Source organism: Pituophis catenifer, unplaced genomic scaffold, assembly GCF_029215685.1.
Source record: "Pituophis catenifer annectens isolate HBS135680 unplaced genomic scaffold, rPitCat1.0.hap2 SCAF_4, whole genome shotgun sequence".
NCBI lineage: Eukaryota > Metazoa > Chordata > Lepidosauria > Squamata > Colubridae > Pituophis > Pituophis catenifer.
The window spans coordinates 120,064,924-120,084,588 of record NW_027256884.1 but is presented as its reverse complement, the minus strand read 5'-3'; the positions used below and the strand labels follow the sequence as shown (position 1 = coordinate 120,084,588).

The 19,665-nt window shown below is 42.1% G+C and overlaps 1 protein-coding gene across 1 annotated transcript in view; it reads left to right on the top strand.

Annotated features, from left to right (window-relative positions):
- The window catches only part of FAT3 (FAT atypical cadherin 3), a 466,547-nt gene that overhangs the window by 285,217 nt on the left and 161,665 nt on the right, over positions 1-19,665 (top strand). The window contains exon 5 of the mRNA XM_070943674.1: positions 1,274-1,484. Coding sequence (XP_070799775.1) covers positions 1,274-1,484 — 211 coding nt within the window. The remainder of the gene's footprint in view (positions 1-1,273; positions 1,485-19,665) is intronic.

Genomic DNA, 19,665 nt, shown 5'->3' with positions numbered 1-19,665 from the left:
AGTCCAAACCGGCTGAATACGACCTCTGGTTGAAAGGGACCTTAGAGGTCTACTAGTCCAACCCACTGCTCAGGCAGAAAACCTTATTCCATTTCAGACAAATGGTTCCAGTCTCTTCTTTAAAAGCCTCCAGTGTTGGAGCATTCACAATTTTTGGAGGCAAGTTGTTCCATCAATTGATTATTCTCATGGTTAGGAAGTTTCTGCTTAAATATATACACATACCTCATTGCAGCAAACAGCAAACAGCCTGCTTTACTTTCATTTTCATTTTCAGCATAACTTGATTAGCACAAGAAAAAAAAAATCTGCTCCCAGCAATTTACCTCTTTGCAGCAAGCAGCAGAGGCCTGCGCAGCAATAGGCAATGGCAATCCCTGCAGCCTGAAACAGCTGAGAGTCGGGAGGCCAATCCAAGGACAATCAACTTGTGCTAATTAGGCTGTGCTGAAGCTGAAATGGGCTGTTTCTTCTTGCTGCTTGTTGCAAGGAGGTAAATTGCTGGGAGGCCAAAGGGCAGGGGCCAGTGGGTGGGCATTCGGTATATAAGATGCACCCAAATTTTCACCCCCTTTTAGGGGAAAAAAGGTGCGTCTTATACTCTGAAAAATACAGTATATAATTTATAAGCATTTTTGAATACAGGGTATGAATACAGGGTATGTCAGTTACACAAACAAAGACCAGAATAAAAAAAGATATTAACATATGAACTCATTAACAGTAACTAGTAACAGTAACTATAATATGATAACACTTGTATTAGATATAATTGTAATACTATAACCAAATAATTTAAATTGGGTTTTCTTATATCTTGGCCTCTTTACATTTTATAGATCATCATACTTATAGTTGAATAACCTTCTCTATTTTAATACAGACATTCATAGTCTTTTTTCCTCTAATTCCTACCCATTTTCTCTAGCCATTCATAAAAACTGTTATATCTGGTAGTATTCTGAGTCTTCTTTATCTTTAATGTTAAAAGTTAACCTATCCATTTCAGCACATTCTAAAATTTTCCGAATCACTTCTCCGTCTCACGGAGTGTTTTCATTTTTCCGATATTTAGCAGATATGATCCTTGCCGCTGTCAGTATATGTAAAATTAAATATGTGTCACCCCTATCCTTGCTTGCAGTGTCATGCAGAAAAACGCCATTCATCTCATGATTTTGGGAATTCGGGGACCCTTTTGAAAGCAAAACAGGGGTGAAATCTTTGCCCAGAGAAGTGTGTTAAAGCGTCCTCTGTCTCCCATCTCTAACAGATCAAAGCAGTTGACAACGGCCGGCCCCAGAAGTCTTCTACAGCACGCCTCCACATCGAATGGATTAAGAAACCACCTCCATCCCTCGTTCCTCTGACTTTCGATGAGCCCTTCTATAACTTCACCATCATGGAAAGTGACCGAGTGACAGAAATTGTCGGCGTGGTCTCCGTGCAACCTGCTAACATCCCCTTGTGGTTTGACATTGTGGGTACGTTGAACCCCGTATGCAATCTCTTGCCCAGAATGGAAAGTTGATGAAAACTGCATAGATTTGGGTTAGAGAAAACTAGAGAAAACTAACAAGGGATTGATTGATTGATTGATTGACTGACTGACTTGACTGTCTGGCATTGAAACTGCTGTAACAGTGCTGTATTGAATCGTGGCTAATTTAATATAACTACCTTTTTTCACGCTTTGGTTTTTGATGCCTTAGCTAAGCTATATGGCTGGATTGTTTCTGTTTTCTTTTTTTCCCTCTCCTCTTCCATAATATGTGACTGACTTGCGATCCTAATGTTGTCTGTCGTTTAAATTCTCTGGCCGTAATTTGCTAATCTCATTTCTAAATGTATTTCGATGGCGACTTTAATCAGCTGTCCTTCATTTCTCTCTCTTTCTCTCTCTCTTTCTCTTTTCTCCCGGTGCTTTTTATTTCCTTTTGCATTCTGTTACCTTGGTTGTTTTTTTGTTGTTTGTTTTATTTTTCTGCTTCCGACCGCTCTGCTTCAAGGTGGCAAGCATGCCCGGGAGATGTTCTATATCCTACAGACAGCTTGTGGGCAGAACTGCTCAACAGAAGGTACCTTCAGTGGAAATACATTTGCTACAGTTTTATCAACTGCCTTTCTCGGTGATCTTTTTAATATCTAAAAAAAAAGAGACAGATTCACACTCCAGAAGATAGGCTTAAGATACAGGAAAGTATCTTGGAAAGTAAGATACAGGAAAGTATCTTGACAGATGTGGAACATTGGGCGCTATCTAACGAAATGAAATTCAATGGTGGGAAAAGTAAGGTTCTACATTTTAAGTTTAAGTTTAATGCGATTTATATGCCTTCCTATCTCCAATGGACTCAGGGCGGCTCACAACAGTAAAATACACAATGACATTAATGCAATATAAAATTAAAAGTCCGAAATAAAACAGTTTTAAAGGAGCCTGAGTGGCGTAGGAGGCTAATGCCTCCTACTAAGGCAGCATTTAACATCCAGCTGCCTGCAATTACTGCGAGTTCAATTCTCACCAGGCTCAAGGTCGACTCAGCCTTCCATCCTTTCTAAGGTGGGTAAAATGAGGACCCGGTTTGTGGGGGCAATAAGCTGACTTTGTATAAAATATACAAAAGTATGAAGGCTATTGCTTAACGCATTGTACGCCGCCCTGAGTCTCCGGAGAAGGGCGGCATATAAAAATAAAAAATAAAAAAAAAGTTTAAAATCAGTTTAAAAACTATTAAGAACCATTCCCCCCCCCCCCCTCATCAGTCCAGGCTACGAAATAACCAGGTCTTCAAATCACGGCGAAACGAGCGAAGGTCAGGGGCCATCCGGAGCTCCAAAGGAAGTTGGTTCCAAAGGATAGGTGCGCTCACAGAGAAAGCTCTCCCCCTAGGGGTCGCCAGCCGACATTGTCTGGCCAATGGCACCCTGAGGAGGCCCTGTCTGTGAGAACACACCGGGCGACTGGAGATTGTTGCTGGCTGCAGGGGGTCCGACAAATATCCCGGACCTAAGCCATGACGGGCTTTATAGGTGATAACCAGCACCTTTCTTGCCCATTAGGCAAGAAAAACCAAACAAGCAACGTACAGTAGGTAGTACCTCACTCAGTAGTAATAACTGTGAGAGGGATCTTGGAGTCCTAGTGGACAATCACTTAAACAGGAGCCAGCAGTGTCCTGCAGCTGCCAAAAAAAAGCCAACACAGTTCTGGGCTGCATTAACAGAGGGGTAGAATCAAGATCACAGGAAGGGTTAATACCAGTTTATAATGTAATATAAAGTTAGTAACATGGTTGTCCAGTGAATCTGGCTTCCTTCGTTGACTTGTGAGAAGGTTGCAGAAGGTGATGACATGACACTGCAGCCATCCTAAGTATGAGTCAATTGCCAAGTGTCTTATGTATTTATGTGGGAGGCTGGAACAGTCGTGTGAAAAATGGTGGTAAGTCCCTGTTTTCGGTACTATTGTGACTTTGAATGGTCACTAAATGAACTGTTGTAAGTCGAGGACTACCTGTCCTTGGGCCTAATTTCAATCTTCCTTTGTGATCTTCAGCGTTTTGTCCTCCAAATTAGCTTTCAGGTGATTTGGAATAACATTGCTGAATGTCCAGAAACTATCAATTTGGAACTATTATGTAGTGTTAGTCTTTGCAGTGTGTTCAGAAATGGCATATGATTGAAGGTGGACCAATTAGAACAGTTTCTCAATCACGACAACTTTAAGGTGTGTCGATTCCCAGAATTCTACAGCCAGCCATTGGAATTCTGGGAGTTGAAGTCCACACATCTTAAAAGTTCTCAAGATTGAAAAACACTGAATTTGAATGTTACGTAATCCAGGCCTGGGGGATTACATCACAGCTCTGATGCAACTTGGTTCCCATTGCTGGCTTTGACTTTTAAAGCTCCAAACTTGGCCTTACTCCAAAAGCATTGGAACTGCAACCACAAGAATTTCACGCTGGCTGGAAATTCAGGGAGTTGTAGTTCCAAAATTGTTAGAAGATAACCAGTTGGGAAAACTGAAGAGTCTCTCAGGATCTTCTGGATTTGTTATCAGTTCTGTCTGTTGAGGTCTGTTGATCTGGTTCGAAGTTTAACAAGACAAGAGGTGGTATTCAGCCAGTTTAGACCGGTTTGCCCAAACTGGTAGCAGAAATTGCAGGTGCACCAGCCCCGGGTCTATGCTGTCGTATTTAGGCATGTTTTTGAATCCGAGCACATGCACGGAAGGCACGTACGCTCACATTTTCGGTGCTGGGCGAATTGGTAGGTAAATTATGTGAATCCCACTTCTGGACAGGAACTTCCGTGTGGAAGCACCTACTCCTTGGAATTCCTCTCCAAAAGAGTTTGTCTTGCTTCTTCCTTACTACTTTTGATTTGCAAAACAAAGGTAGAATTCTTCTGAATTCTATTATATTATTTTAGTTAGTGTCCCTTCCACGTTATTATTCCTTTTTGCTGATCATCAGTATGCCTACAGTGCTTAATTTGGAAAGTTTTATCAGGCATGTAATTATTTTGGTATGTCTTACTCGCCATCTTCGAGATAACTGGTTGATAGGCAGTTTATATACACAGATCCCAAATAGTTGTATGCATCTGTCAGCGGATTGTACTACAGGTAGAATTGAATTAAATTTTTATGTGAGCAGAATTCCTTTGGCTGCCTGGAATTCAGCTTAAATAAATTCTGTCAGCCCCCGACCATCAAGACAGGTTCTTTTAATAGGCAAAATGAAAACCACATGGGTGTTTTTTTAAAAAAAGAAAAAAAAAGTACAAAGAAGGAAAATTATGGGAGAGGAATCACATTGTATGCCAGATTGGCAGATGTGTTACAGATGATGGAGTCTACCCATGAATCTTTCTTGGCTGCTGTGTGTCTCAGCAGCAATCGAATGCACTGAGAAGAGTGGCAGATAATTGCTAAATTGCCTCCTTTTGAACGGATGCAACATCTGAGAACCAAGCAGGAGTATCTCAGCTTTCTATCTACTGAACGCAGAGCCAGCCAAGATGAGACAAGCGTGCCAGATCAGAGAACAGCAATCAGTGGCTTTTTACAAACCTTTCCTTCTTTTGCAGTCCATCTCTACGTGAACCGTAACTCAGGAGCAGAGCCTCTTCAGTGTAGAAGGTCCCAGATTGAATCTTTGCCTCTCTTAAGTGTTACTGAAATTAACTTCTAGCATTCTTCACCATTGGTTATATAGATCATGGATGCTAAGGGTTTAGGTTTAACGATTCTGTTTTGCACGCGGAGGCCCATGGATTCCCCATCCTGACTTTTATGTTTTCAGCTGCCAAAAAAGCCAACACAGTTCTAGGCTGCATAAACAGAGGGATAGAATCAAGATCACGTGAAGTGTTAATGCCACTTTGTAATGCCTTGGTAAGGCCACCCTTGAAATACTGCATCCACTTTTGGTCACCATGATGTAAAAAAGATGTGGAGACTCTAGAAAGAGTGCAGAGAAGAGCAACCAAGATGATTAGGGGACTGGAGGCTAAAACATATGAAGAACGGTTGCAGGAACTGGATATGTCTAGTTTAATGAAAAGAAGGACTAGGAGTGACATGATAGCAGTGTTCCAATATCTCAGGGGCTGCCACAAAGAAGAGGGAGTCAAGCTATTCTCCAAAGCACCTGAGGGCAGGACAAGAAGCAATGGGTGGAAACCAATCAAGGAGAGAAGCAACCTAGAACTAAGGAGAAATTTCCTGACAGTTAGAATAATTAACCAGTGGAACAACTTGCCTCCAGAAGTTGTGAATGCTCCAACACTGGAAGTTTTTAAGAAGAGATTGGATAACCATTTGTCTGAAATGGTGCAGGGTTTCCTGACTAAGCAGGGGGTTGGACTAGAAGACCTCCAAGGTCCCTTCCACCTCTGTTATTCTATTCTATTCAGTTTTAGATTCCTAACAAGGTCATCAGACATTTTCCAAGACTCAATATCAGTCATTTTTTAAAAACAGCTTAACCGTGTTAAGAAATGACTTAGTCAGCCTCACTGGCTATTGGTATGTGCCTAGGAATGATTCATTTGGAACTATAAAGCTGTGTCAGCACTTTAGATCAGGTTATTTAGGGTGCACCACGTCTTTCCTCAACAGCAGACATGTCTACATTGACCAGTTTCTGCAACTATCTTGATACATGACTTGGAAATATTGTGAAGGGCATATCAACATTTGCCTAGCAATTTTTCAAACGTGTTTATCTGTGAAACAGGATTCCATTTTTCTAACATTCTCAGGAAGCTTGAGATAGGTCAGGGGATAGCAACCTGCGGCTCTGGAGCCACATGTGGCTCTTTCACCCTTCTGCTGCAGCTCCCTGTCACTCAAAATATGCATCACAACCGCCAATGTGCGACACCCGCCGGCACGTGATTTATTGAGCTTTTCAACCCCCGGTAGGCCAACTATGGATAAATCCAAGAAAAGAAAAGTTTCAGAAGAAAACAGAATGTTTAATTCAACTACATATGCTAGTTTTGTGGCCGCTCAAGAAATAGTCAGGCATGGGAAGGGTTTTGTGGCTCCCGGTGTTTTCTTTTCTGTGGGAAACGGGTCCAAATGGCTCTTTGAGGTTTAAGGTTGCAGACCCATGAGATATGTATATAGGGAGAGAGAGAGAGAAAAAAAAGGGAGATATGTAGGGAAAGAGAGAGAGAGAAGGAGGGAGAGAGAGAGAGATTTGTCTTTTAAAATTTATCTTCGGGATTTTTTTTTAAGCTGACATTGTTGGAAGTAGCAGAGAATAGAGTCCTGTTTCATCCTGCACATCACTCTGAGTTCCTCCCATTGTCCAGTCTGGAAAAAAAAGAAAGAAACAAAAAAGATTTGATGGCAGGAAGGCTTCCAAAGCGAGAAATGATTTCACAGTAGAAGTCAGTCTGTTCATATACGCAAACGCATGAGCCTGCATACACACGCATACAGAGAGAAAGAAAGCTCGTGATCATTTTTAAATTCAGTAAGCATAGGATTACCACACTAGTCCCGTGGGAATTTCTCAGTAGCTCTCTCTTCCTTTAAAGGAAATATTGAAGGCAAATTCTCTTTCAACAAATTGAGTGAGAAATTGCAGAATAAAAAAAAAACGGGATTTTTTTTCAGCCCCCTCTCCACAGTACTAATAGGTCATACTGTGCAAACCTCATACATCAGCCTCTTCTGGAGAGAACAAACCACAGAGTGTTTCCCTGGCATGTTTTCAGTTTGCTTATGGCACCCTATTCAACTATCAAACACTTGCACGTACCCCATATGTTAGTAAAATAATACTCGAGATTTTGTAATTCAGACTTCAGCAATGCACAGTGCAAGAATTGCCAGATGTGCAGGCTGGATTCAGAAGAGGCAGAGGAGCCCTAGTTGTTAACTTCCATCAGACGATGGAAAAAGCAGTGAAGTTCCAAAAGGATAGATAGATAGATAGATAGATAGATAGATAGATAGATAGATAGATAGATAGATAGATAGATCCTTTTGGAAATCCTTTTGCAAAGTATTATATTTATATATATATATATATTTCGCTGATAAAGAAATAAAAGGAGACTAGTATAGATCTATTTCAAGCTATTTAGCTCTCATCAGCTAGCCATACCCTTACTTGGATTCAAACTTGGGCTGCCTGCATGTTAGGCAGTTGTATTAACCTCTGAGCCACAAGTTCTCCTCCCTTCATCAGCTTGAGCCAGGGGAGAGATTAAGTGTATTTCTATTGAGATATATATATAGTTATTAAAGTGATAGATGCCTCAGGCCATCTCCTCCACCTATTGCAGAATTTGTAGGACCATCAAGGAAAGAACAGGAAGGAAGGTGGTACAATTACATTGTTTAAACTGGAGAAAAGAGTATTCCAAGGTTAGGTACCATCCAGGGGTAGTATTCACTTACTTTCGCTACCGGTTCGTAAATGTGAGCATGCACTTCTGCGCATGCACAGTGTCTTCCACGTATACATAGAGCATCAAAAACATGAATAAATGGGATGTGATTACATCCGGGCGGGTGGGCGGAGCCTCCCGCAACCACCACTACCAGTTCGCCCGAACCGGATAGAGCTGGCTAAATACCACCACTGATCCCACATCACTTTGTTCATTTGACTTAGATGCATGACATATGAGAAATACTTGGGCTCGTAGAAATAGAAATTGATATTAAAATTGCTGGAAGAATCAATACCGCATCAAAAACGTGAATAAATGGGAGTTGATTGCATCCGGGGGTGGGCGGAGCTTCCCGTAGCCGCCCCTACCAGTTCGTCCGAACCAGATGGAACCAGCTGAATATCACTACTGGTACCATCACTTTGTTCATTTGACTTAGATGCACGACATATGAGAAATACTTGCACTTGTAGAAATAGAAATTGATATTAAAATTGCTGGAAGAATCAATACTGTAAAAATAAGACCTGTCTTATATTTTTTTGAACCCTGAAATAAGCGTTTGGCCTTATTGCCATGCGCTCAAAAGCCCGATTGGGCTTATTATCAGGCGATGTCTTATTTTGGGGAAAACAGGGTAATCTCAGACATGATGTTGATATCATTTTGATGGCTAAATCAAGGAACACTTAAGGAATCTGATTGGACATGAAAGAAAAAATTGAAAAGTCAGCTCATTTTTTTTTAAAAAAAAAATTAAGGGCAATGCCAACCTAATGCAAAAAGATGGAGGAGAAGTAGTAGTAGCAGGCCTTATCTTCAAAATTCAACAAGGACGTTGATTGTAGTAGCCATTAAATAAAGTAATGTTTGCTCCCTTTGGAGAAGATACATACATATGGCCAAAACCATAGGGTTTTTTTGCCAGTTGTAACATAGGAATTTGAAAACTGGGATCATCAAAAGTTATGTTGGAGTAAATTGTTTTGAATATACTGCACAAAGAAGCAGTCATTCAGTTCCAGATGAAATAAAACCAGACTTCTCACGAGATATACAAACAATGAAGCTAAAGCTTAAATATTTTGGATATCATACAAAGGTCCCTCTCTACGTCTACAGTAGTAGCCAAAATTGTGGAAACCTTTTGGGAAAAGTGTATTTTCTAAAACTAGCTAATAACACCACTTTTTTTTTTTTTTTTTTTGGAGTAGTACCATAAAATCATGTATCAGTGGAAAGATAATTTAATCAAGAATGTAAGGCAATAACTTTTATGAAGGATTTGCTATTAGAATAGCAGTTACAGGATAAAGAAAAAAAGTGAAACACGTAGAAAAAACGAGATATACAAAAATGATCCCCATAGAAAAAATGAGATATACAAAAATTATCACTATAGAAAAAATAAGATATACAAAAATTATCACATCAGTTAATACTTAGTTGGGTAACCTTTAGCATGAATTACGGCCTTACAACATCTTCCCATGGAGTGAACCAAGTCTTTTAATTCTGCAGCTGTTCTCATGTGAAACCAAGATTGTATTAATTGGGTTTTATTGCTGGGTCGCTTCTGACTAACACGTTTCTTTAGTTGGCTCCATAGATTTTCAATTGAGTTAAGGTCTGGGCTATTCCCAGGCCATTCCAGCAGTGGAATAGGATTATCTTGAAACTCCAAAAAAAAAGTGGTGTTATTAGCCATCAAACCTCAAAAATACATTTTTCCCAAAAGGTTTCCATAATTTTGGCCACTACTGTGTGTTTAGAAGTATTTAAGAAAGCATCGTAACAGTGGCTTCCACCATCTTTGAGGTTCATTCCACCCTTGCAAGGTATGAGAAATTCCAAACCAGTCCTGCTCCTCCCAAGTATCTATGGATCACGACACTCTCACAACAGTGATTTGAGGAGATCCTTGCAAAAATTCATCTTCCTTTCCCCCCCCCCCCAGAATGTTGTGTTTCTGAATGATTAGCTTCGGTTTATTCACTCCGGTATTTCAGAGGTTGGTTGCTGCTCTTTTTGTTTTTAAAATCCTGAATGGGAGCAGTTTGTTGCACCTTTGATTTTATTTGAAGTGCCTGCGGCTACCTTGTGCACAGATACACAATAAAATTCTGCCAAAAAGCAAAAACGGGGAAAAAAGAAAATCTTGCATGCCTGGCTAGCTGTAGTAAATGAATCCTGACAAAGTCCCAAAAACTATAGATACCCTTCAGACAAGCTTTGTTTCACCAAACTTTCCATCCCAACTGACTTGAGGGATGATATCTACTCTGGTTACTAGATACTGTATTTTTCGGATTATAAGAAACATTTTTCCCCCCTAAAAGAGGGTGAAAATTTGGGTGTGTCTTATACACCGAATGTAGCCCCGCCCACCTGCCAGCCCCCATCCTTTGGCCTCTTCCTTCCAGCAATTTACCTCCTTCCAGCAAACAGCCCATTTCAGTTTCAGTTTCAGCACAGCCTGATTAACACAAACAGCTGATTGTCGATTGGATCGGCCTCCCCACCATCAGCTGTTTCAGGCTGCAGGGATTGCCTATTGTTGCCTCTGCGCGCCCCATTTTTTTTCTCCGCTGTTAGCTGCAAGGAGGCAAATTGCTGGGAGGCAGAGGAAGATTTTTTTTTCTTTTGCTAATCAGGCTGTGTTAAAATGAAACTGAAACAGGCTGTTTGCTGCAAGGAGGCAAATTGCTGTGAGGCAGATTTTTTTTCTTGTGCTAATCAGGCTATGCTGAAAATGAAAATGAGACAGGATGTTTGCTGTTTGCTGCAAGGAGGCAAATTGCTGGGAGGCAGAGGCAGATTTTTTTTCCTTGTTTTCCTCCCCAAAAAAGATAGGTGTGGCTTATAGTCCAGAGAGTCTTATACTCTGAAAAATACGGTACCTGTACATTTGGGTTTTTTTTTACTTTCAGTTTTGAAGACACTCAGGATTGGGAGCACGTTATAAATAGAGTTCATAAATTAAATATTTTTTAAAAAAAAAAAACCTGGAGATAGCATAGGCACAAAAAATCAGGCTTACGCATAAATCCCAGTTCAAAAGATCTATTATTCAAGCCTATACACAAGAATGTAGTTAACTAACAGACAATACCAAATTGGCATTGGATAAAGAGTGAATGGAATTCAAGGAGAAGGGGACTAGATTTGAATTGTTTGTGGACATACTGTATAATGATTCTAAGCTAAGTCCTCTCTTGACTCTGCCTTCACCTGCTTTCTCCTACAGATATGATAATACATTTTTCTAGACAAGAAGAAAGGAGTCATCTATCAATGCATTTTTCCAAGAAAAAGATTTTTTTAAAAAAAAATTCTCAGTCTATTCTGCATGCCTAGATTTCCTAGTGATCTCCAACCCAAGTACTAATGCCAAGTGACTGTTGGGAGGCTGCATGGAGGCCTTACAAGACCTTCAGGAGATGTCACAAAGAGCCAGTAACTGCTTTAGTCGGTTACGCCTCATCAGCAGTGGGAGGAAGAAGGCAGGTTGAGATGAACCAAAAGCAGCTAATGCAGAAGCTCGTTAAAAATTGACTTAAATAAGGCCACTTGAACGGATGTGGTGGCTCAGTGGCTAAGATGCTGAGCTTTCCGATCGAAAGTTCAGCAGTTCGAATCCCTACCACATAAGGGGGTGAGCTCCCGTTACTTGTCCCAGCTTCTGCCAACGTAGCAGTTCGAAAGCATGTAAAAAATGCAAGTAGAAAAATAGGGACCACCTTTGGTGGGAAGGGAACAGTGTTCCGTGCCCTTTTGGCATTTAGTCATGCCGGCCAAATGACCACGGAGACGTCTTCGGACAGTGCTGGCTCTTCGGCTTTGAAACGGAGATGAGCACTGCCCCCTAGAGTCGGGAACGTCTAGCACATATGTGCGAGGGGAACCTTTACCTTTACCTTTTTAAGGGCACTTAGTGAAGTGTGTTGGCCTATGATTGAAGCATTTGTCCTTGAGCATTAAGGCAGCCACCTCCTTGGAAAGACTCAACGTAGCTGTTCCAAAGTCCTTTCCCCAGTTATCTGCTTCTTTATATGCATGGAAAGGCACTACTGTTGTTGGGCTATCCTGAAGCAGAGCAGCTGTTCATGGACACACATCTATAGATAACCAGGAACAGCCTTTGACGCAGCTATGTTAACCTTCAGGAGGATGCGGCTATTTTAATATTCTCAAGAGAGAGGTTCCACACCGGCCAATACCCTCTGCAAAGTGTTTCTTGCAAATGGCTTGCCCTTGGAAAAGATTTTAAAAGGATCCTTTCATTCAATTCAAGCTAATCTATGCTTTCATTACTACAAGTTGCATTTAAAAAGCACCCGCTTCCTTTTTTAATACCTTCTAACTTTTAATTTTAATTTAAATTAAAAGACGTTTGCTCCTGGGGAGGAAAGCCATGGTAAAGCTAGACAGCATACTAAAAAGGAGAGACATCACCCTGCCAACAAAAGTGCGTATAGTCAGGGCTATGGTTTTCCCAGTTGCAATGTATGGCTGTGAAAGTTGGACCATAAGAAAGGCTGAGCACCAAAGAATTGAGACCTTTGAACTCTGGTGCTGGAGAAGACTCCTGGGAGTCCCTTGGACTGCAAGGTGATCAAACCGGTCAGTCCTAGAGGAGATCAACCCTGACTGCTCTTTAGAAGGCCAGATCCTGAAGATGAAACTCAAATACTTTGGCCACCTAATGAGAAGGAAGGACTCACTGGAGAAGAGCCTAATGCTGGGAAAGATTGAGGGCAAAAGAAGAAGGGGACGGCAGAGAACGAGGTGGCTGGATGGAGTCACTGAAGCAATTGGCATGAGTTTAGATGGACACCAGGGGATGGTAGAGGACAGGAAGGCCTGGAGGAACCTTGTCCATGGGGTCGCGATGGGTCGGACACGACTTTGCAACTAGCAAGAACAACAAAAACATAAAAACCAAAGTCCAATCACCTCCATCCCTCTTCTGTATTTTTAAAATACAGAACTTTCAATGCGACTGTTTTTACTATTAAGCCAAGATAATCTTTTGGACTTCTGATTTCTCATTATGATTCCAATGAAGCACCTTCAATTATTGCCTCCTCCTCCTCCTCCTCCTCCTCCTCTCAGGGTTATCAATTAAAACATTATCTGCAAGAAAGCACGCCCTGTCCCAAGGCTAAAAACGAGCTTTATCACAGATTTCTGCATGAGAAACAACCCATTCGTTCCCTTCTTTGGAAAGGCTTTTGCTGAGCCGAAATCAGTGTGAGATTATCTTCCTTTTTTTATCAGAGAAAGCAAAGGGCAAGGGCTGCTTTTGGGGGGGGGGGGGGGAAGGCAATAATGAAAAGCGTATAATCCAATAGAAATATTTTAATGCATTAATACCATTATGGGTTTAATTAAATGTCAAGAACAGTTAGGCCACTGCTTACGGTTGAATGCTACGGAGTGTGCGTGCAGCAGCTCAAAGAAGAGATAAGTTGCTATGACATGCGTAGACGGTTGCATGGGGAATAGGTGCATTTTTGGCATAAAATCATATTAGCATCAAGTTCAAAGGGCCATATTCTTTTTAAAGGCGGAGGCGCGGATCTTTGGGAAGAACTGGGCTTAGCACGATATGTCCAGACAAGGGGTAAAATTCACTAACCTTCCCTACTGGTTCGCAAATGTGCGCACGTCATCCGCGCATGCCCAGAGGCTGAAAATCATCACAAACAAGCGATGTCTGTGTGGGTTGGCAGGGCTTTTCGCAGTCAGCCCTACTGTATGGCGCGATCCGGATAGAACCGGCTGAATTTCATCCCTGGTCCAGACCAGGGGTGGGTTCTACTTACCTTTACTACTGGTTCGCTCCGCCCGTGCACGCGCCTTGCTTCTGCACATATGCAGATCGCTGATGATGACATCCGGGGTGGTGGGCAGGGCCTCCCGCCAGTTTTACTACCGGTTCTTACGAACCGGTCCGAACCGGGGGCAACCCACCACTGGTCCAGACATTCTTCTTAGACCAACTGAGGGGGGGTCATGGCTCTCTTTGTTCGAACATCTGTTTGCTTTCTTAGCCATCTACATTCAAGCCCTCACCTCACAGCTTGAAACAAATCAAATTGTGCCGTGCAAAGAAGTGGTGGCAGAGACTGTAGCATCAATCTGCCGATGAAGGAAAGCACATTATTGAATGCTCCCCTGCATATACAATCTGCCTGTATAAAAGAGGGGGGGAGGAAGGACCTTTTTGTATAGAACAAATCACCACTTTGGGGAAAAAAGCTGAAGCTATCCTTCTTGCAAATGTCGTGATTTTTATTTTGTAAGAAAGCTTAGAGGACCCTTGTGAGACTCGGGAGTCATTCCTGGAAATACAGATGAGGCCAAAGCTGGCTCTCTTTATTTAATTAAACATATTTTTCTTTTCTTTTCTTTTTTTTTTTCTCCCAGCAAGCATAATTTTTAATCATGAGAAGCCAGATGTCACATGGAACCTGATCCTGTTATGGGATAAATTGAGGGAGTTTTTCCCATCCGTTGGCTTTTTTTTTTTTTTTTCATATCTCATGTTGTTGACTCCAGTTTTGGCTCCTGGTCTCTAGTTTATGGAAATAGAGAAGTTTAATCTCCATTTCGTTTCTATTTGAAGCCTGCCCAGAGGAGGAGAAGGAGGAAGGAGAAATGATAAAAACTTTGGATTGGATAGTAAATACTCTGGAGCAAGGATCTCCAACCTTGGCAACTTGAAGATTTGTGGACTTCAACTCCCAGAGTTCTCTGGGTTCTCTAGGAGTTGAAGTCCACAAGTCTTCAAGTTGCCAAGGTTGGAGACCCCTGCTCTGGAGGACTAGAAAAGATTGCAGGGAGCAACTAAGCCAATTTGCTTTTTTTGGTAAATTGGTATTCTCATGGTCACACCCAAAATGGTAACTGTTTAGTAATGAGCAAATACCCCTTCCACTACAGTCATTTTTTGAAGCACTTGTGATCTTTTTCCATGTGTCTAAGATCCCAAATTTTGAAGAGCTCTTTGTCATATTTTGAAAGGAGAAATAGCTCCTGGCGAGTATTCTCACCATATTGGTTTCTTCACTGGAAGCAATATATGGTCACTTCGTAGTAGTAGTGTGCAAATTCTGCCTTTCTATTTATAGATATAGATATAAATATAGACATTGGACAGAGCAGGGTCTATAAGGATTTTCCTATCCCAAGCAGTGTCAATTTACAATCTGGAGCAAATGCAGATTTAGCCAAACTGGAAGCTGCAGGGTTCTGTGAGGACCACTAGATGGCCATGGAGAGATGAAAAATAACTCTTGGCTGCCATCTACTGATCACTGAAAGGAAAAGGCTTAGTTTTTTAAAATACCCATCCCTATATTTAAAGGAACAGGATATTCTGCACCCTATAGAGCCGTGATGGTGAACCTATGGCACACGTGCCAGAGGTGGCACTTAGAGCCCTGTCAACTGACACGTGCACCGTCGCTCCAGGTCAGATCTCAATGGCGTTTCTTTCGTGAGCTTCTGTTTCCCTGCAAACGATGAAACAGAAGCTCATGAAAGAAAAAGATCTTACCTCTTGCTGCGCTGCCGGTGTTGGGTTGCCCTGCCTCCTGCCAACCAGCTGATCTTCGGGTCTCTGATGCACATGCCCGCACCTTTCAGTTTGGACATGTGGGCCAGTGATGGGTTGCAACCGGTTCGGGTGAATCAGTAGTGACGGCAGTGGGAGGCTCCACCCACCCACCCAGACGTCATCAAAAACGCTCTTTGCATGTACGAAACGCCATGCGTGCGCAAAGCACGTGCTCCCGTGCACTCCTGGTAGCACTGGAAATTGAAACCCACTACTGATGCGGGCGCGCACAATTTGGGCACTCGGTGTCTAAAACGTTTGCAACCACTGCTGTAGAGCCTAGCACTGGGTAGCTGTCCCCACCCCCACCCCCAAATGAATTTAAAATTTCTACCAAAAAGGGGGAGAGGAAGAAAACAGACCCCCCCCGACCAAAAAAGATCCCCCTGAAAAACATGCAAAATCTTCCTCAGTGTGACTGCTCAGTGTGACTGCTCACAGGGTCTCAGAAATTATGCTTTTTTGCTTATATAGGAGAAAGGAACCATGCTTATATAGATTCCATGCTTATATAACCATTGCTTATATAGGAGAAGGGAACCATGCGGTATAATTACAGGATATCTGGAAGTTGAAAGCCAGTTGGTCTGCTAACCTCTCGGGATGCTAGATCTTTTTATTTTTATTTTTATTTTATATTGGATTTCTATACCGCCCTTCTCCCTGAGGACTCAGGGCGGTGTACAGCCAGATTAAAAAACATGCAGAACAAATATTAAAAACAATTAAAAGATATATAAATTTGGCCCAATTAAAACTCATTTACCAATTTAAAACGTTTAAAACATTTAAAAAACAGTTAAAAATTTCATCTTAAGCCAGCCCGGCTTGTTTAAATAAATGGGTTTTAAGGGCGCGACGGAAGGCACTGAGGTCTTGGATTCTCCTTATCTCTGGGGGGAGCTGATTCCAGAGGGTAGGTGCCCCCACAGAGAAGGCTCTCCCCCTGGGGGTCACCAGCCTACACTGTCTGGCTGATGGCACCCCGAGGAGGCCCTCTCTGTGGGAGCGCACGGGTCGATGGGAGGTCGTTGGTAGCAGCAGGCGGTCTCGAAGATAGCTAGGCCCTATGCCATGGAGCGCTTTAAAGGTGATAACCAACACCTTGAAGCGCACCCGGAAGACAACTGGGAGCCAGTGCAGCTCGCGCAGGAGCGGTGTTACATGGGAGCGCCATGCTGCTCCCGTCACTACCCGGATCTCCTGAGATTGAAGCCATTCTTTGATTTCCTCATTGTAGCAAGAAGATTTAAAACCAATCGTGGTTCCCCCCCCCCCCCCCGTGCCCTAAAATTGTTCAGGATAATTGTTTGGGAAGCGGAGGAGGAGGAGGCCCTGATATTAATCGTTAAAAAATGCTCCTTCTTGACAACGTTGTAAACATCCTGGCATATCATCACCACCTTCTGTGACATCTGTAGGTACCTTGGCTCATTCATTAATCTTCCTGACTCCTTCAGTTAAAATGGGACGGAAACCTTTAGCTGCCTCCGACCTCTTTCTTTTCCCCCTCTCCAGAAAGATTTTCCGTAAATTCCAATTAAAATGCATTTACTTGATGGGAAGGCAGAAAGGGGCAAGGTGAGGAAGCATGTTTGCTTTTGATCAATGGCATTTCTAAACATAATGACCAATTTATTTAGTCATAAATTATTTGTGACTCTCCTCTGGGGAGGGGGAGGGGCTTACCAAACTTGTACTTTTTAATAAAGCAGTTACTGGGGAGAGTCATCATGTTGAAGAAATGTTATCGTTTAGGATAGTGTTCTCGCCCAGCTACGGACCCAAAGAACGCAGCACACACACACTCTATACAAAGCTTATTTTACTCAAATAACTCAGTCTTTATCAACCAAAGGCTGTTAATAAACTGTCTTAACAGCCTACCAGAATTCTAAGATAAGGTAATCACAGTCTTACTAGAGTTGGCAGAAAGCCCAGAAGCAATCCAGACGCGAAGGAGAGTGAACTAAAGTTGTTCCCTACAGCTTGCTGCAAGCGGCATTCCTCCTTAAATAGGCTAAGGGAGTGGCCAATTAGCCCCAGGCCTTACTCTCGAGGAGACCTCCTCCTGAGGAGCCACTCCTGCCTTTTGACAGCTCTGCACACCCGGCTCCTCCTCTTCATCCTCTTCACTTAAAGGAGCTTCTGGAGGTTTGGAAGGCCCTAACTGAATCCCTGCCTCTGGCACCACATCCTCTCCAGCCTCCTCACTGTCCGACTCGAGCGCCAGCTCCACAGGCTGCTGGCGCAGCACCACACCAGCCTCGTCGTTGTCAGAATCAGCTACAATCTGCACAGGCTGCTGACGGGCCACAACAGATAGGTGCAAAGCAACTGATGTGAAGAGCAGGCAGAGTTAGGAGGGCAGAGTTAAGCACGTCATCATCTTAGAATCATTACATTCCCACAAACAATGCAAGTCCAATGAATTCCATTGACCTTTATCTGGCGCCAGTTTAATGTTGAACTTTAGTTGATTAAATTCTTGTGTATAGGCTTGTGCAATAATTCTTCAGACTGCAATTTAACTATAGGCCTGATCCTTTGCGCTGACATGAGGTGGATGGGAGTGGACGGTAAAATATGAAATAGATTTTTACTCAGATACAAATAATTTGAATCAAAAATAATGGGAGACAGTGGTGCTCCTAAGAGTCATATATTTTTAACTTTCTGGTTCAGTATATGCAACTAGTAATAGTGTTGTCACTATGGTGGGTGTTAACATAAATGAGATGTGGAGTTTTGCAACGTTCAGTTGTGCAAATCTTTCGATTCCTGCCCAAAGAGAACTGTTGTGTCTCTCTTAGGAATCCCTGCCAACCATAAATGCAAGGCAAGTTCTGCTTTCCAAATAGCCTTCATTAGTTAGACTGCTGGTAGACATCTCCCAAGAAGTTAGAGGCTCACAACTTTTGGATGAGCAAAGAAGGCCAACTAATGACTCGCTTAAGGGTCATAGATGTTTTTGAAGAGGGTGAAGGTTAGAAGGCAAACCACTTCTGTTCCAACTCTTAAACTGCCACTTTACCTCTAAATCAAGATGGAACCTGTTAAGGAATTGGCAGAGCAACCCTAGAGTAGCAAGGATGTGCACATGAAAGCGACTGAGAGCAGTTGCGAATAAACAGCCAACACAGAGATACACTGAGTTGTGTTTACTTTTTAGGAAGTAGTAATAAGGCACAGTCCAATAAACAGTCCAGGTCATACACAGATAAAGCAGTAGATAGTAAAACAATAGTCCAGGGATATTCCAATAACAAAGTCTTCTTACCAGTCGTTGTAGTCATACACAATAAACGGTTGCAAACAGTAGCAAACACAGCAAAGAGCAGTAAATATCAGCAAAGAGCAATAATGGTCAGCAGAGAGAAACAAATCATGTTTCAAGCTCCCTCTTAAGGACATTGGCTACAGAGCTAACCAATCAGGACACAGTATGATGCAGTCTTACTGCAATACAGTCTTACAGCTATATTGAGGGTCTATATATTGCCAACCCAACAAGTTAGGTAATCATCATTTCCTAACAGAACCAATTTCAATCTTTTTGCTGTTGAGTTTTGGAGTGCTAGTGGACCACAGCAATACACAAATAGCTTGTTCCTGACCCTGAGTTAGATTCTGTCTGTTTCTGCAAGGGCAGGAGAAGTCTTTCCATGATCCACCTAGCAAGAGTGGAAGTAGAACTAACCAGGTAAATCAGATATCCTTGGTACAAGTAGTTGCTAATCAGAAAAGGGTTTTCTACCAATAGCTTCTAGGACATAATTGGAGAGCATCGCGCTTCCCTTTTGTGTCATCAAGACGAAACATATTAATCACTGAATATGTACAGTAATCCACGATATTAATCACTGAATATGTACAGTAATCCACGGTATTAATCACTGAATATGTACAACCTGGAAGACAGAAAGGGGAAGGGGTAACATGATTGAAACCTTTAAGTATATTAAGGTTGTGAATAAGGTTCTAGAAGGCAGTATTTTCAGTATTTAAAAAGATCAAGAACAGGGGATATAACCTCAAACTGACAGCAATAGCACTTACACTTATATACCGCTTCATAGGGCTTTTACAGCCCTCTCTAAGCAGTTTACCTCTAAACC